The following is a 19,020-nucleotide window of genomic DNA, read 5'->3' as shown; positions in this document are numbered from 1 at the left end:
TTCTAAGGATAATGCGAAGTCATCAAGACACGTCAAAAGACGTTTGAAGTCCGTCAGGGAAATTGCGAAACTCCGGAGTAATAAGCGTTACATATATTCAAACGAGACAAAAACCCGGCAGATCCCTTTACAAAGGGACTGTCACGTATTGTGATAGAAAGTGCATCGAGAGAGATGGGTTTGAGACCCGTTGATGTTACGCCATAGTGGTAACCCAACCTTTGTGATCGGAGATCCCGTGAATTAGGACCTGGGAAGAACAAACCAGTGGTTTAATTGAGGAGAGTATTATGTAACCCTCTCTATGTGAAGATGCACAACTCTCAATTGCTGTAAGGCAGATTGACAACAAACCTTAATGTGTTTATGTTGGCTATTATAGCAAAGATGCTGTCCTACAGAGCATTCTTGAAATAACACACCTATATGAGTCCGATTGTTAAACGTCGCAATCTATGAGATTTGGGTGATCTCTAGTAAACTCATGAAGAGACCACGAAGTATGACGCATATGCTTCACCCGCGGGGTAGGCTACTGGCAGCCATGTACTGGTCATGACTTTGAGTGAAACCCTGTTCACGCAAAACTTGCAATTCAAGGCTTAGTCCATTATTCAAGTGTGAATGGATGTAGCTTAAGGTTCTAGGCGGAAGTTCAACTTAACAATCTTCGCTGAAACACTGGTATATAAACAAGCAGTGAGTATTGGTAAATATCTAAATGAGGATTTGAGATCTGGTGGGGGATTGTTGAAATATTGGGCCCATTTTTAGTTGACCAAATTAGATTTCAGTTTTCCATATAAATCTCAAAGCCCACATAGTGGCAGCCTTGTGAGTTTGAGCCCAAGTGGGTGGCAACTCACTAGGGAGTGGCAAGAGGTGGGAAGTTTAGTCCCACATGGAAAGTTGGGAGGAAGTTAGACCATCTTATAAGGTGGGTTGTTCCACCACTAGTAAGTGAGTAAGAATAGGAGTGGTTCACGCGCGCTCCTCCTCCTCCTCGCTCGCTCGACTCGACTCGACGCTCGCCGCGCTCGTGGTGAGTGGATTGAGCCTCGAGCCTCGACTTTCCTTTCTTTTTGCAGTTCAGGAAAACGAATAGAGTCCTAGACGGACGCGTCGCAGCTAGTCGGTTCGGGTCGCTCCCGGATCGTGGGCTATCTGTAACCGACTCGAAACGTGCGCGCTACGTGGGCATGCCCCACGTCGTCTAGGGTTTCCTGAGCCTATATAATCTCTTGTCCGGCTACCGCAGAAAGATATCTAATACACGAGTTAGGGTTTCCACCTCTCTCTGCTTGCGCCGCCATCGTAGCCTACTCCATCCCGCGCGGCGACGTGCATCGGCGAACGGGAGAGCAGGTCTCCGGAACCGCTCGTCCTTGCGATCCTGTACGGGAGAGGGCGAATTAGGTTTTTGGGAAGCACGACTGCTCAAGCTCTTCATCACGGGTCGCCTTCTGTCCAAGTTGGGCGGTGCTGCCTACCGTCGTCTTCAACGCCGTCTACTTCGACCCGTCGTCCCTGTCGTCAACAACGTTGTCATCAACAACGTTACTGCTGCGACATCGTCTGCTACACCTCTACCGCCACCTCAACCAGATCGGTACATGCGACATATCTCGATCTATTTAGCGATGGATGCTTTACCGTTTGTGCTGCTGCTACTCATGTTGATTAATGCATCTAGTATGTTTGAGTTTCACAGGTTAGTAATTGCTGTCATTATGTTTTATATTCTGGAATTAATCATGTAAATTGTGCCTAATTATCCAACAACTTAGGCTTCACACTAAATGTGGAGAAGCTAATTGCATAATGCGTTCATTTAGATCTCTATACTCTTCATCTATGTTGTCATCATCCGACAACATATCTTGAACATTCTTAGTTTTGACCCCACATGCAATCCTTTACTACCAAACCTTATTTTTTTAAGAAAGAAAAAAAGATTACATCTAGCAAAATTGTACGCCTATTTTACCGCCCGGAGTAGCGCTATATTAGTGCGCCGGTGGTAACCCTAGGCCTATAATCCTATTTCCTAGTATTGCTAATGACGAAAATTGTACGGCTAGATTCTGTTCTGTCAACTCCCAGTCTAACACCACACCAATGACCATTGAAAACAAAAAATCTTAATTCACTGACAATATAAGAATATCCGATGGTTATTGCCGGAGTGAGTTTGTAGACAACTTCTGCTTGGAAATCCCCATATTCCACTTCACCCAAATAAATAAAATAAAAATTGTTGTGCCGGTGTGAAAAGCATCTCATGTCACAACAAAGAAAGCTCCCATTGTTCACAACTAATAGGCAATCAAGCGATAATGCACAAATTTCCGGAAGAAAAGGCCGTGGCTGATTGGCACAGACAACTCGACATTAACATCATCACATGTTTACTTTAATAAAATCAGGCACCAGTACAAGCAATTCATTTGCGATTTGCGAATGGGTCCCATGAAAAAGCCGGCTTTCAAGATACAGCTCCGCATTGGATAACATATAAACATGCTGTCCACCTCACATTTAGAAAGAAAGAACAAATTGAGGGAAAATGGCACTGCTGGTAGTATTCTCTCGCACAATGACACGACGAAAAGAAACAACAAAGTTCATCATAGTAATATAAAACAATTCCCATACCCCAGCTTACTTAATTAAGTTTGACTTGTATGATTCTGAAAGCGAGATAGCATCTCTCAGAGTTGGGCTCTTGCCGGTTCCTTACCGAACCAGGTTGCACATTCCGGGGCGCGTCCGGCACCAGAGCGGCTGGATGGGCTCCGCCCGGACTCCTCTCCCCACCATGCGGTGCCTCCAGTCGTTGAGCCTGTCCGTCGCCTCCGCGTAGCGCTTAACGCCGGCCGCGTCGCGGTTGCCGGACCAGAGCGCCTCCGCCATGGCGGACGCGCGTGGCCAGAGCCTGGCGTCGAGGACCGTGGCGTCGGCCTGCTCCGTCCAGAGCGCCACCTCGCCGCCGATGACGAGCTTGGCCTCCTGGGCGGTGAGCCCGTGGACGATGTCGTAGTCGTAGACCCGCTGCCAGGTCTTGAAGGGCCCGCACCATGACCCTCCCTGGGTGTCGTAGTCGCTCCGCTGATCATCGTAGACGCTGTTGTTACCGACGAAGTCCCCGTGGCCGCAGTCGAGGTAGTAGAAGGTGGCGGAGGAGACGATGGCGCGGTACCCGGCCTGCACGATGAGCTTGGTGTTGTTGGAGCCGTTGTTCCATGTCTGCAGGATGGTGGTGGCCGGCGGGATGAGCGACGCGCTCACGTTGACGGCGGCGTCCAGCAGCACGTCCTCCCAGAACACGACGGTGCGGTTCTTGGACACCACGTGCGGGTGGACCGCGCGGACGTACCGCTCCAGGAGCTGGCTGAGGGTGCCGCCGTTGTCGATGTCGGCCTGGATGGAGGGGTCCGTCTGCCAGCAGCCCGGGGTGACCTCGTCGGCGCCGGCGTGGTAGAAGCCGTCCGGGAAGAGGGTGGTGATGTCGTTGATCACGTTGGCCACCACCTCGTACGTCTTGGACTTGAGCGGGTTCAGCTGGCCGGACCCTGGCTCGGCCGCCAGCCTGGTGCCCCAGTCGTTTGCGTCGGGCAGCCAAAACTTGCCCGCGCAGGACACCGCCTCCGGGTACGCTCCGGCCCACGACGCCGTGTGACCTAATGAAAAGGATATTAGTCCATTAGCTAACTGGGCCGTGTGTTAGCACATGGCTTACAAGGCCAGAACGGAAACAGATCAGGCATGTCAGTGCGCTTACCCGGCCCGTCTATCTCCGGCACGACGCGGACGCCGCGGCTCATGGCGAACTCCACGATGCGCGTCACGTCCTCGACGGTGTACCTCATGTCCTCGCCGTACGCTCCCATCTCCGCTAGCCGCGGCTCGGAGGGCAGCTCGATGGGGAACGACTGCGAGTCGGTGATGTGCCAGTGGAACACGTTCATCTTGTTCCACGCCATGGCGTCGATCGTCCTTAGGATGTCCAGGACGGGGAAGTACGTCCTCCCGGTGTCGAGCATCAGGCCACGGTGCTGGTACAGCGGCCGGTCCTCCACCCGCACGCCGGCGGCCACCAGCAGCTTCCCGCTGGCACTCCTCCACGACAGCTGTGAGAAGGTCTCCAGCCCGTGCATGGCGCCCCACGCCGTGGCCGCCGTGACGGTGGCCGCGCCCGTGGGGAGGATCTCCAGAACGTAGGACTCGTCCACGCCGTCCTGGAGCGGGGCGGATAGGTCGGACACGACCAAAGTCAGGCTATGGATCGAGTCCCCCGCGGCGGTGACATTCACCGCCGGCCGGACGATGGGCCGGTACCGCTCGGTGAAGAGCAGCGCGGTGTAGCGCTGCGTGGCCAGGACGAGGTACGGGTTGTTCCCGGACGGCCCGACGATGCGGAACGACGACGACACCGGCATGGCCATGAGAGGCTCTGCCCACGACATGGACGTCGGCTTGGGCCAGACATTGACGGGGAAGGACGACGATTCCTGGGCGCGCGACAGCAGCGGCGAGCTCAGCAAGGGCAGGAGCAGGAGGGCGAGAAAGGCATTCCTCGCCGCCATTTTGCGCTTTGGCTTGAGCTCCCTCTGTTGTTTCCAGTGCAGTGTATGATTGGTAGATGCTCTGATGCATTCATCTATGTGCCATTCGATTTATATAAAGGTCTGGTTCTGCAATGTGATCGACGCCAATGCTTGGCGTGTTGTATCATATACGCGCTTATAACAAGACTCCAAGTGGCTCTTTCAGGACGCCTTGGCTCTACCGTTCGTCTGTTTTCTGAAAGCTCCGGCGTCCTGGTGTTTCATTACTCCATATGATAAGATGCGGGCGTTGTAGTTTATGTGTGTATGCTGGTTATCCTGCGCTACACAGATTTTTTCATCGACAATCAAGATAAAACTATTCTTCAGACTGTTATGGCTGTTCCATTCTTCAGAATATATTGGTCCAAAGGGCGATTTGACGTGTTCGTTCCTTGGGTCCAAATGATGCAGTGGAACGGCTACGACGGCAGTACTAGTAGTTTACTACTTACAGCTTATAAAGAAACGTTAAACCTAATCACAAAGTGGACGGCCTGCCGATTGTATCATATTCTGAGTCTCTGATCCGTAGCTAAACATTCTTGAACATTGACTACATATTCTGAATTTCTGATGCCCGTCGCAAGTCTAGCGGCACTCGAGTAGAATGTCCATGGGACATCTGGTGAAAGACGAACCGAGCTTGGCATTATTTTAATCAGCGACCAAATTGACTGGTTAGCACGACCGCCAGAGTCCTTAATAAAGATTAGAATGACGCACATCCTCACAAACTAGAAGATGGTTGTCCGTGGATATAAGTGGTTGGTCTTGTTAATCACCTGATGATGTTAACGGACCCCCTGTGGAACTAGACTAAAAATGACCAGTTCAGTGTTAAGTTGATGTATGGGATGGACAGATCAAACACTTCTGAAAAGCGAAAAATCGCTTTGAAAATGTTAACACGATAGGATTGTGTAGTTAGTTAGACTAGATAACTAATGAGCTAGTTAGTAATCTAGTACTTTGTTGAGACAGTTGTTATGTAAACCCTAGCTGGCCACAACTTCTGTACAAAGGACGGACACGACGTGGACCTGTTGGCTATCACATGACTGCATCTCTCTCTCTCTCCTTACAATGCAATCTCTTTTACATGGAATCAGAACCATCATGGCTAATGGCTTCTTCATCCTTACCGCCGCCACCGCTGCCCCCATGCCGGTCACATCCTCAGCCACCATGCACCTGAACCACACAAACTAAATGCAGATGCAACAAGAAATGTGTTAACTAGTGATCTTCTTATAGTGATTGTGGTTGAAATTATGACATATTACACAAAATGGTCATAAAGTGTCATAGAGGTTTGAAATCCTAAATCATTACGACCTGTTATCAAGGGTATAATTTCCTTACACGAAATGGTCAGAAGTAGTGGCGAGGCTCTTGGTAGGGCGAGGTATGGCACCGGTCTCCCGACAAAAAAGAAAATATACAAACGCAACAACGTGCAATCATATAGGCAGCGATGGGCGAGCATGTGCAACGATCGTTTTTTTTCAGGGACAAGAGGATTTTATTCAACATCAATGTTTACAGGAATACATGAAATATATCAGGGGGACTCAATAGCCACAAATGCGACCTAGAGGTAGCGAAGACTTGGGTGAACAAAACTGGCATGTTGGGCCGTGTAGTTTTGGGCCTATGGCCGACGCATTGTAGGCTTCCAGACTGAACTGCTCCCGTTCACCTGCCAGGCTGCCACCGTGCGACCGAGCGAGAGGGGGTTTCCACGAGAGGAGAACCAGAGCTCGCTCTTGGCGGCGGCGTGATCTCCCGGCGCCACATAGCCAGATCGATGGGAGCCGGAGCCTGGTCGGGTAGGGAACTGGCGAACGGCGGAGATCGGACAGTCGCCAGGCGTGGAACGAGGGACTTCTCAAGTTCTCCAACGACATTCGGCAACAGGAGTGTTTACTTTTGAGCAATTGAGCTAGATTGAGGATGGACACCAAGGGGAAGGGGCCAGCAAAGGGAGAAAAGGTACATTTTTTTCTTTTGCATATCGGTAGAACACTAGTTAGTATTGATGTGTCTAGATAATTTTGATTTTTTGCACCAAACTTTTTTCCGCTATAGAGTTCGCGCGACCTTAAATTTTTATCTCCCCTTGGCCACTGATGGTCATATGGTAGATGATACGGTACAACCGATTATGATTAATTAATTTAAATGGTTATAACTGTTAACTCGTGATACCTTAAATTGACCAGTCAGCCACCTCGGCAGTTTCATCCACATGCCGTGTTCATGTGTCAACTTTCGCTTACTTGTTTGGATATCACTAGGTTCAAATCTACAACTGACATGTGGAACCCACACGTTAACCTGATGACTAGGAGGTGCAAGTGCACAACCTATCGAATGACATGTGGGACCTCTACCTGCCACATTGTGGCCTGCCTACTAGGCAGGAGGGACCCACTACCACCGACCTGACACATAAGCCCCACCATATAGACATCCGGGACCCACTATCCTACTATACACATTAACCTGAAAAGTGGAACCCCACACCTCACATGCAAGACCTGCTAGGCATCGCAAGAGGTGGAATCCGCCACCTTCAACCCTCACGATGGTTCCTCGTTAGCAAACCAACATACCAACACTACTCTTGTAGTCTTGTGTTAGACAACCTGCACGGGCTTCCTTTGAACTATATCGGAGTTGTTGGGCCTAGGCCTCGGTGACGAGGCCTTCGTCTCTTCTTTTCTTTCAGATTTTGCTCCACCAACTAGGCCAACAGCCCATAGTGAAGGCAATAATAGTTGTATTGATTATAGATTGATATTGCGTGAGTACACCGAGAGCCCCTTGGGCTGATTATATAGTAGTCGGGGACGTGCGACCCTTTGTTGACGGCGAGGCCGTACTCGGGGATGTGTGTCCCGGTTGATGTTGGCGAAGACGAGAAGGCGTGGTGGTGTCGTGCGAAAGGAGAAGCTGGCGACAGTGCGTGAAGGCACCCCTTGGGGCGCCGCATGGAGCCTCCTTGGCACGGTCATTGGCGAGGATTTGCCGGAGATGAGTCAACATCGAGGTTGGAGTAGATGCGCGTGTTGACGACATGCGGAGGTGGAAGACACAATCCGATCTATGATCAGCAAAAGAAGAAGAAACACCGTCAAGCAACCGGCGAGAAAATTTTGATAACGAGATCTAATCTATGAGTTTCGTGGCCCCTGGTGGAGATCAATCTCCCGCGGCGCGGTGGAAGCGTGCGTGGCTAAACCCTAGGTCGTGGAACAAAAGACTCTAATACCATGAAGGCAATAATACTTGTATTGATTCTAGATTGATATTGCGTGATTGCATTGAGAGCTCTTGGGCTGATTATATAGTAGTAGAAGACTTGTGGACTAAGAAGTCTAGTAGAGATAGGATCCTAAAACTACCAAATATAACAAACCGTGACCTACACTAATACCTAACCATGGTATACTCTAACACATAGGCTCCTAGAAGGTTGATTTAGGTGGGAAATGTGGGCTTCCTATAAGTTTGAGTCCACATAAATAGAGATACTTCAATTTTTTGTTTGAAAAGTCTAAAAATATAATTTCACCACCACTTTTGCATTTTACCTGTGGTTAAACAAGAAGAATATGCAAGTTGTTTTTCGCACCGAAACACCTTTTACAACATAAAATATATCCACCAAAAAGCTAACCTCCACCCACTAGGTCTTGTATAGTGTGACCGAAATCATATGGCATGGGCTACTCGGCCCACTTCAATTTAAGGGTAATCAAATGCAAAACCAATATTTTTTGATAAAAAAATAGATGTATAGAGAATAGAATCAAGATGTAGTTACATATTCATGCTACACCCATGTGTAGTTACACCTACGTGTGTTTTAGACAATCTAGGTAGTATCAACCACACCGGAAAGTATGTACATGTAGTATGAAGTATATAAGACTAATTTAGTAGTATATATACTACTTTGTAGGTAGCATGTACAATTTTTTATGTACACTCATTTTTAGGTACATGTATGCATGTATTTTGGATATATATTGCAAACTACATGTTCACATGCATTTTTTCACCAAATTTGGTTTTAAGTATCTTAGATATAGTGTATGAACATACTGAAATCAATTGTGATGCCAAAAACTAGGCTTTTGACTGTCAAACAATTTTTTTGACCCTTTGAAATATTGAATACAGACACCCGAAATCCTGGGCCTGCCACTACGAAATAGGCCCCTGTTTTGAATTTTTTTTATCCAATTTAGACTCCTCTTAACCTCCAGATATAGATTCAATGCCACCTGGAGGATCCAAAGGCCCAAACCGTAAACCCTATCCCATTTGGTCTCCGAGCCAAGTGTGTGAACTGTGAATACACAATTTCCATCATTTTCTTACAATGAACTGGGCACAGAAATCAACATATATAGCATGTAACGCAGTTCTTTCTCTCCCTCCTAAGATCAGTTTGGTTCGTGCAAACTGAGCCATGGACTCGAGCCAGCCATGTACACCACAATTACTATGAGCATTATGGTGTATCAGCAGAAATGCCGTTGAGGTCGAATGGGAAACAGAAAGTTCATTTGTTAAGTTACCATGACCAATACATGAGATTGTCACCATCAACCAATTCTAGTGATCTTCTTTAGAGGAAAAATACTACTGAAATTGATGCATGGGAATACTACAGAAGTACTGAACTGATGCATGGGAAAGTAGCATTTCACTAAGAGAACCCGGATTCATGGATTACATGGAAAGAGCTTCCCGGAATCTCAGAAGACATGTACAAAGAAAGTGAGCCATCTCGGATTGCAAGATGATTACAAAACCCTCAAAGAGACATAGGGATGGAAACATAAATAGCAGCTAACTGGAAACAACACTTCACCTCCCATCGAACAGAACTGTCTCCCAGGACCCACCAGATGCACTGCGATTACTCTTCACCCTCGGAGTGCATGGCATGATGATTGAATCGAACCCTTCGCTCTGCATCTGGGCCATCTTGCTGTAGCTCATGTAGGTTGGAGACAGACGAGGGAAGGACTGGTCACTGTCCAGGTACTGCATGACCTTTCGAATGCTAGGCCTTGCGTTGGGCAACGGGTGTGCGCACAACAAACCTAGTGTGAGCACGAGGGTTACCTCCTCCGTGTTGAATTTCCCCATGAGCCGTGAATCCACTGCATCAATGATAGAGCCATTGGAGTGGTGCTCAAGCACCCAGTCGACCAGCACCACCGGGTTGTTATGCTCGTCACTCCCGATTGGCCTGCGTCCACAGGCGACCTCTAGGAGAAACACGCCGAATGCGAATACATCAGTTGAGGGTGTTGCCTTTCCAGTGCGCACAAGTTCTGGTGCGAGGTATCCCATGGTGCCAACAACATGTGTTGTGTGAGCATCCGTGCCATGATCGTATAACCTTGCCAAACCAAAGTCACCTAGCCGACCATTCATTTGCCCATCCAGTAGCACATTGCTTGCTTTTATATCTCGGTGGATGACGACCTGCTCCCAATCCTCATGTAGATAAAGTAAGCTTGACGTGACACCTTTGATGATCCAGGTCCTTTGAGTCCAATGTAGAGCTGGACCATTTTTATTGTACAAATATTTGTCAAGACTACCATTTGCCATGTACTCATAGACTAAGAGAAGTTCACCGTTGCGCCGACAATATCCTAGTAACTGTGCTAGATTTCGATGGCGGAGACGGCCAATGCTCACCACTTCAGCAATGAACTCCCGTACTCCTTGCCTTGAGTCATGTGACACTCTCTTCACCGCGATCTCCAAATTAGACGCTGGAAGTACCCCTTTGTATACTTTTCCAAACCCACCGACGCCGAGTATATTACTGTTCTTGAACCCATCGGTGGCATGAAAGAGATCTTTGTATGTGAACCGGTGTGGGCCGAAATCGTCCTCCCAATCTTCGCGCACCTCTGCAAACCGACGGCGACGCCACAGGAAGAATACAACAGCTAGCACTGAAGGGATGAGCAAGACGGTGGCTGATCGTAGAGCGATGTACAAGATCTTGGAACGAGGTTCCGGACCCACATGCGGCAGGGTGGGAAGCTTCGAGAAGTCAAGTGGTGGAGCAGGTCCATCCAAGCTGAAGCTCCATCCAAGGATATAGTGGTGCGCGGACAACACGCCCGACGATGCTGAGAGGCCAACATACATTGTCTCCGCCACGATAGTGTAGAGATCAATGGCTTCAGAGAGCAAAGGATTCTTGGGCTTGGGAGCTTGTACGGAAGCTAGTGTGACATTCAGTTGCCTGGCCTGGCCATCGTAGTCCACCCACACTTGCATTGGCTTGCCGCTATTCAGCATCAGGTCTCGGAAGGCGCCGTCGCCATCGCCGTAGTAGCCGGCCGGCTTTGCTTGCTGCGAGATGAGGCTGTTGACGTCGATGCCCACGTGGTTGCTGTTGATGTCTCTCATCTCAGGGTTCTGGATGATGTCGAGTTCGACCGCCAAGATGTGGTCCCTTGCAGTGCCGTTCGTGGCGTTGAGGAGCCCCAGGTACTGGCCAGCGTTGGCCGACGAGAGGTTTAAAGTCGGGGCGAGCACGAAGGCGAGCCCTTGGTCAGTCAGGCCATCCACTATGGACACGATGGCGAACACGAAGGATGCGGAGAAGGACCGCGCCACGGTAGTGGAGGAGTTCGTCGTCGTGTTGATGAAGCTGAGCGGGGCGGGGTGGAAGGCGTGTCCTTTTCCCTGGGAAGTGAAGTTGGTGAGAGCGAGGAGGCCATTGGGCATGACGACGGAAAGACCGTCCAGAGTTAGGTTCGCCGCGGCGAAGCCTTGGTAGGCGAACTGGCCAACGTCGGCCGACGAGGCCAACGCTCCGTTCAGGCTCAACAGCAAGAGAAGAAGAAGAGCTGGCATGGTTTCTTGGCAAACTTTGCTCTCTAGCTATCTTTTTTCTTGGAGAAAATTGAGCTTATACGGACTACCTCTACGGCTCTACACCACTCAATTGGTACATCTTATAAGTTGAAACCACGAGCGGGGCGGGGTGGACGGCGTGGATATGGATGCACCAGTGTGGTTATGTTGTGGGTGAGATTGCAGGACTCAGGCGCACCACACCCTGGGCTGAAAGTCACAGGGAGAGGGATGTGTAGAGGCAGTCGCACAGGAAGACTGAGGTACACCGCACATACTAAGCTAAAATTCAGAGAAGAACGTCGGAGTCGATCGACGTCATAGCTGCAGACTTGCATTCAGTACTGCTTGGTCTGTTTTCCCATCTTTCAAAATGTAACACAAGCCTACTATTTTTATGGATAGAATAGAACAGACCGATAAATACAACTCCCGGACCTTATGGCGTCCCAGAGGGTTGTGGCGCCCTCAACTTTAGTAGGAGTAATATCTTCTGAAGCTGCAAGTGGTCGCGGTTATGGGTTGGATACGCGCCGTGCCCTGCAGCGTGAGAGAGAGAGAGAGAGAGAGAGAGAGAGAGAGAGAGAGAGAGAGAGTTGTCATTTAAGGATCGCTGACTGAGACTATTCACCTTACTGCCGTTGTCAGACGAATTATGTGATAACTGACAACTGAACTCACCTAATCAGTTCAGTTTTTCTTTTGAATTCAATTTTACATTCGATCATCACACCTAGTACTTCCTCCGTTCCATGAAGGTTGTTTGAGATTTGTAAAAATTTGGATGTATCTAGATAGATACATCAATTTTTGACAAATCTCAGACAACTTTCGTGGGATGGAGCCATGGAGGGAGTATATCTGAGCTCCAGATTCGCAGTTTCTTTTGAACATCTGACTGGTAATAATTAGTAAATCAGTTCAAATGATCAAGCAGAGACTATTATTTCCATTGATCATGACATGAGATGACATGAAGGCACTGGATATGAAATTCCTTTTTCATCTGTTTGAGGAACTTTTATCGACTTAAAATAAACTTTCATAAGATTTTTTTATTTTATTTTGTCCAGGCCAAAGAGGCTGGGGATCAGTATATAATTGTATAAACAACTTCAAGGCAGGATCTTTCCTTTTTTCTTTCAGTTACTTTGAATGCCTATCCGTTTTCACAAACTCATACGTATGGAGTGGAAGGGGATTAAGGATCGGTTCGAGAAGCGGCTCACAAACACTTGGAACGGCGGATTTCATTCTTACGACAGTTTTTTTTTTCCAACAATGGCTACTCTAGATGACCTTATGCTCCTAATAATTATTGTATTGGAAGCAGTGTATCCAGTGATTTAGAGAACACTATTAGATCTTTTATATCTACACAAAAGGAACTAAACAGAGAGCTCATATCTAGATTTTAAAAAGTAGATGTGATGTTTAAAAAGGTGAAGCATTTATCTAAAGATGCAGCTTCTATTAATTTTGTGCAACCTCAAAGAACTCCTGATGAGAACATCAAGTATGTACATGAAGTCATTGATAGGGCAAGAGAAACACTTATGATGCTTGAAAGCTTTAAACTTCATGTTAACAATGAAACTGTTAAAGAAAAGAAAATAAAGAAGAACATGTTGAATCCTCAAGACAATTAAAAATTCTTAATGATATCACTTCTGATCCACTCATTAAAATTCTTACAAGAATTAATCTCTACCCTACAGAAAATAGCCAATGACCCATATGTTGACTCAAATAAAGCTGGATTTGGCTCTTATATTGCTGATCATGCTATTAGAGAAAAGAAAGAAAGATACAAAAGAGCCCACGACCCCACCTAAGCTTGGGGATGTATGGGAACCAAAGTGCAAATTACAATTGGAAAAATTACATGGTATGCATTGCTTGATTTGGGTGTTAATGTTCATGCTATTCCTAGAGTTTTATATGATGCTTTGAACACTGAACCCATGTCACCATGCCATTTAAATTGGTACTTAGCCAATTCTTCAAGAAAGCATCAGAAGAGTTGATAATGTCATGGTTGAATCAAGAAACACTGGACGAGACTACACTGTTCAACGTCATCATACAAGAAAGGTGGCAAATAGAATTCGGCTTTGGCCTAACCATACTCTTCTTGTTCCTCTCTGCTTCACATGACCAGGTGTATCATCTAAACAAGAATATTCTAAAACGTGTAAGTTCCTTGAAGAAGCGTATCACAACTGAATGAGGTTCTACTATGGGCTGAAAGTTCAAAAGAGAAGGACGTGTCTGGTAGTAGCAAACAAAGTCTTGCAGTGATTGTGAATACTAGTCTTCAGTCTTCCATATTAAAAACTACAGCTTTCATTGACTCAGCTAGCCGATCGCATCCTTCAGGAGCTGAAACTATACTGAATTCATCTGAACATTGCTGTCTCTCAAAGAAAAATTGCATGGCATACCATAGTTCACACGTCTCCTGTCTGTAGACCGAAGAAAAAACAGAGATGCATGGCTATCTTTGAACTGTGCTGTGCATCCTGCTTAGTAGTAGTCTACCCTGAGACTGCAAGTGGTCACAGTTGTGAGCTGGGTAAGAGCGACTTAATTTTCCTTGAACTATCCGTCCTATGGGATAGATCAGTCAGTTACAATAGATTCCACTGTGATGTTCAACAATTCAGTTCCCAGATCACTTTCAAACAGTGGACAAATCCCTCTGGAGAAAAGCCGAGTGCACATGATTAGGTGTATCATCTAAACAAGAATATTCTAAAACGTGTAAGTTCCTTGAAGAAGTGTATCACAATTGAATGAGGTTCTACTATGGGCTGAAACTTCAAAAGAGAAGGACGTGTCTGGTAGTAGCAAACAATGTCTTGCAGTGATTGTGAGTACTAGTCTTCCATATTAAAAACTACTCCTTTCATTGACCCAGCTAGCCGATCGCATCCTTCAGGAGCTGAAACTATACTGAAGTCATCTGAACATTGCCGTCTCTCAAAGAAAATTTGCATGGCATACCATAGTTCACACGTCTCCTGTCTGTAGACCGAAGAAAAATCAGAGATGCATGGCTACCTCTGAACTGTGCTGTGCATCCTGCTTAGTAGTAGTCTACTCTGAAACTGCAAGTGGTCACAGTTGTGAGCTGGGTAAGAGCCACGTTTGTCATTGCACGCATTAGAAAATATGACAAGAAGGATTGCGACCTCTTTTACTTTTCTAAGGGAAGATCCATGGACTTCTGGTCTCTTCTGTTCCTGGGCATTATATCTTTCACACTAAGGTTCATAGTTCTGAGTTCTGACAGCGATACAGTGTAACTCATGCAGCCATTTTGCACGGATTACTTGTCTCATGCATCATTTTGTCTTATCATACCTATACTATTTGGAATTACATTTTTGAGAATTTTTTGTTACCTACTCAGTAGTAAAACTTTCTCAGAGATCTTGTTTTGTACTAGAGGGTTTAACTCGGATTCGGTGGCAAAGTGGATCAAAATGTAGTATTTTCTCGCTTGATATGATTCTTAAGAGTTTGCAAAATTAGGGGATCAAAATGTAGTATTTTTTCCATGCAAAACTCAAACATCTTGTTTGAGAACATTAATGTGTTTACATGATCTTGAAATTCAATCATCTGTCTATCATGGATTATTAAAACAAGAGACAAACGAGCCATGTTACGTGAGCTGCAACATGAATAAGTATATTTATATCCTTCTTTAACATGAGTAAGTATATTGATATCCTTCTGTAACATGAATATGTTGGTGCAGAGGCTAGGTATAATTGATATATTTTGTTATTAATATATTTCCTTTGTTGAGAAAAATGTTACACTAGCTGTTAATGTTAGTAGGACGATGGACAACGAATAGCAAGCGTGGAATTGAAATATTTTCTCCCTGGATGAATAAGTAATTGGTATTACATAATTCCAGTATTTTGACAGGTAATACATGGATGCATTTCTAACAAACAAATTTCGAACATAACAGTTTTGTTTCTGTACGAGTAAATGAAGTTTATGAATATGTGCAGTTTGGAAAATAAGTTATTTTTTTATAAGATTGAACCCAAACCAACTAATTAAGTAAGAACAATGTGTCGTGGCAGGGAGGGGGAAGTCATCGGTGATGAGGTCTTGCAGGCCTACCTCCGCTACTTCGCCGAGCAGCCCATGACGTCGGATCACCTCGCAGCTTGCCTCGCCTTGTTTGGCTGGCACCCAGATGTCCTCCCAGTGGCTGATGATGACCTTGTGGTCTAAGTGGATGGTTGTGTTGTGATCTGTGAACCTCTCGCCTCTTAACATGATGGATATGTGTTTCTCTTTGTTGGTTTGGAATGTGCGTGGTCTCAATTCGCTGGCTCGTTGCGACTCGATTTTTCAAGTGGTTCTCCTCTCAGGAGCGAGTGTGGTTTGCTTCCTCGAGACCAAACTACAAGTGGTTTCGCGGGCTACCGTGGATAGATGCCTTGGGTGGGATTTCGACTGCTTCTTTTTCCTCCCCGCTGATGGTACACGTGGGAGCATTCTCCTTGCTTGGAAATCAGCTGTGGTCTCTCTCTCCAACCCGCATTACTCCAACAATGCCATTACCGCTAGAGTGGAGGCGCAGGGCGATGCGGGTTGGTGGCTCACCGGAGTTTACGGTCCATAGTCGGATGCGGACAAGTGCCTATTCCTTCAGGAGATCAAGGATATCCGGGACCTCCACCCGGGACCGTGGGCGATTGCGGGGGACTTCAATCTTATCGTGGATGCGGCCGATAAGAACAACACCAACCTTAATAGGCGCATGATGGGCAAGTTCAGGAGGGTCTTGACTGATCTGGAGTTGATGGAGCTCTACCTCAATGGTCGCAGATTCACGTGGTCGAATGAGCGGGAGCGGGCCACCCTCGAGCGCCTCGACAGGGTCTTCTCCACGGTGGATTGGGAGGTGCTTTTCCCCTCCTCCTTCCTTTCGGCGATGGGCTCCTCCACCTCCGGCCATTGCCCCTTGCTTCTGAGCCTCGCGACAGATGCAAGGGCCTGTCGCCGTTTCCGGTTCGAGGCCTTTTGGCCTAAGGTTGATGGCTTCCTGGAGACGGTGGAGAATGCTTGGTCGACCGGACCGGTAGTGGCAAACCCGTTCAAGCATTTGGCGGGGAAGTTGGCGGCGACTGCTAAAGCTCTTTCTAGTTGGAATGATTGCTTCATTGGCAATAACAAGAAGCAAATCTTGTTGGCGAATGAGCTCATCCTCCGTCTCGACGTGGCTATAGAGTCTAGGGAGCTCTCTGTGGAAGAGAGGGGGTTTCACCGGCTTCTCAAACGCAAGTTGCTGGGGCTAGCGTCACTCGAGCGTACTATTGCGCGGCAGAGATCTAGGATCACGTGGCTTGTAGAGGGGGATGCCTGCACCAAGTTCTTCCATCTCCACGCCAATCACCGTAGGCGGAAGAAGTTTATTGCTCACCTCAAAGTGGATGGTGTCCTAGAGGCCGAGCAAGAGAAGAAGGCCGATGCAGTGGATGCCTTCTACTTCAACTTGCTCGGTACGGGGCCGGAACGTGAGTTCTCCCTTGACCTTGACTTTCTGGGGGCTCGGTCGCATGATCTCTCGGAACTGGATCGACCGTTCTCAGAGGAGGAGGTTTGGGCGGTGGTTTGCTCACAGGAGTTGGACAAAGCCCCGGGGCCGGATGGCTTCTCCGGGAGATTCTATGTGGCGTGTTGCCCATCATCAAGCACGATGTGATGGAGGCCTTCCGGTACTTCTGGGAGGGCAACTTCAGGGGGTTACACGTGGCCAACCAGGCCCTGGTAACCCTGCTCCCCAAGCGGGCCGACGCCGTGGAGGTCAAGGATTTTCGCCCTATCAGCTTGATTCATAGCGTGGCGAAACTCATGGCCAAGGTCCTCTCCTCTCGCCTGGCGTCGAGGATGCCTGAGCTGGTTGGCCCGCAGCAGAGTGCCTTCATCCGTGGACGCTGTCTCCATGACAACTTTCAGCTGGTGCACTATACGGCTCGGAAGCTCCACGCGCTCAAGCGGGATGCTATCCTCCTCAAGTTGGATATCACGAAAGCCTTCGACACCGTGGATTGGGCCTTCCTCCTCGAGGTTTTGGCCAAGTTGGGCTTTGGCTGGAAGTGGATCTCGATGGTCGGGGGGCTGCTCAGCTCCACCTCGACCCGCGTGCTGATGAATGGCGCTTCTGGGGAGCTCATCTACAACCGTCGGGGTCTCCGACAGGGTGACCCTCTCCCCCCTTTGCTCTTCGACACGGTCATGGATGTTCTCCACCTCATGTTTGAGAGGGCGGCGAATGTGGGCCTGCTCACCGAGCTCTCGGCTAGTGGCTTCCGGCATCGCACGTCGATGTATGCTGATGATGTGGTTACCTTCATCAGACCCACCGAGGTAGACATGCGCACTTGCACGCAGATTGTGGAGGACTTTGGGGTGGCGTCGGGGCTGCGCACAAATCTGGCCAATGCTCTGTAACGGCCCAGGGTAGTACCCCTAATAGATCTTCTTGTTCTTTTCTTTTATGCATCATCATGCATCATGCATCATACCATTCACAAGATTTTATCAAATGAAAATTACTTTAAAATAAAAATTACTTTGGTTTCACTCCCATATGGTTTATATATCAACCCCTCCTCTTTTCTTTTCTTTAACAAAACCCTAAAACCAAAGTTTGAAACAACATAAAACTATTATTTTAATTATTTTGTATCTCTCTTCTCTCTGTTTGAACTCCATTCAAATTTAAAACTTGTTTGAAACCAGTTTTTCAAAACAGCAAAAGGAGAACAAATTTGAAACCAAACCCTAACCCCTCTAACAGGCCGCAGCCCCCCCTCTGGCCTTTTTCCTTCCTCCCCTGGGCCTCTCTTTCTCTCTCCCTAGCCACCTCTCCTTTTCTTTTCTTTTCTTATCCCCTCCACCGCATCGGCCCAACCCACCGGCGGCCCAATCTCTCCCTCCCTTCTTTCCTTGGCCCGTACCTCTTCACCCTCCTCTTCTTTCCTTCGTTTTTCTGTCACGCACGATGCGTGACCATGGCGTGCTCCACGCTGCCGTGAGCCCCCTTCCCCTTTTCTACCTGCTCCCCCTTCCTTATCTCCTCGAAGAGGAATCCTGGACCACTCCACCCCGTTCCATCTAGCTTTTCCCTCCCCTTTTTCTTCTCCCCCACGAAAGCATCCGAGAAGGGGAGAAACCACCGTGCGTCTCCACCAAGAATTCGCCGGCGTCCCACCATCTCCGACCGCCCCTCGTCGTTCTGAGGCCACCACCAGGACCGTCTCGTCTTCCTCGACCTCATGCTGCAAACAATCGAACCGGAGCGCTTTGAATCGCCGCCGTTTTCGCCGATTTCTTCTCCGACCCCGGCAGACTTCTTCGCCGATTCCATCGTCGTCCGACGTCCTCCGCCTCCATCAACCTCGCCAACGTCCTCCAGGTGTTGTCCTCGACCTCCTGGACCTCGTGTTCGTCTCGTTCCCCCTCAGCTTCC

General features: G+C 48.0%; 2 protein-coding genes across 2 annotated transcripts; both read right to left on the bottom strand.

The window, feature by feature from the left end:
• Window positions 1-2,736: 2,736 nt before the first annotated feature.
• Window positions 2,737-4,586, bottom strand: LOC124670264 (beta-hexosaminidase 2-like). The gene is made up of 3 exons (XM_047206765.1): window positions 3,782-4,586; window positions 3,364-3,680; window positions 2,737-3,204 (listed from the first exon to the last, which is right to left on the bottom strand). Exons 1-3 carry the CDS (start codon window positions 4,584-4,586, stop codon window positions 2,737-2,739), a joined length of 1,590 nt encoding a protein of 529 aa, XP_047062721.1.
• Window positions 4,587-9,450: 4,864 nt separating this feature from the next.
• LOC124678459 (L-type lectin-domain containing receptor kinase SIT2-like) lies at window positions 9,451-11,525 on the bottom strand. The gene has a single exon (XM_047214349.1). It carries the CDS (start codon window positions 11,511-11,513, stop codon window positions 9,492-9,494), a length of 2,022 nt encoding a protein of 673 aa, XP_047070305.1. The 5' UTR covers window positions 11,514-11,525; the 3' UTR covers window positions 9,451-9,491.
• Between the last annotated feature and the right edge of the window lie 7,495 nt (window positions 11,526-19,020).

Source organism: Lolium rigidum, chromosome 7, assembly GCF_022539505.1.
Source record: "Lolium rigidum isolate FL_2022 chromosome 7, APGP_CSIRO_Lrig_0.1, whole genome shotgun sequence".
Taxonomy (NCBI): domain Eukaryota; kingdom Viridiplantae; phylum Streptophyta; class Magnoliopsida; order Poales; family Poaceae; genus Lolium; species Lolium rigidum.
Note: the sequence above shows the minus strand (reverse complement) of the source record. Positions and strands in the feature narration are given on the sequence as shown.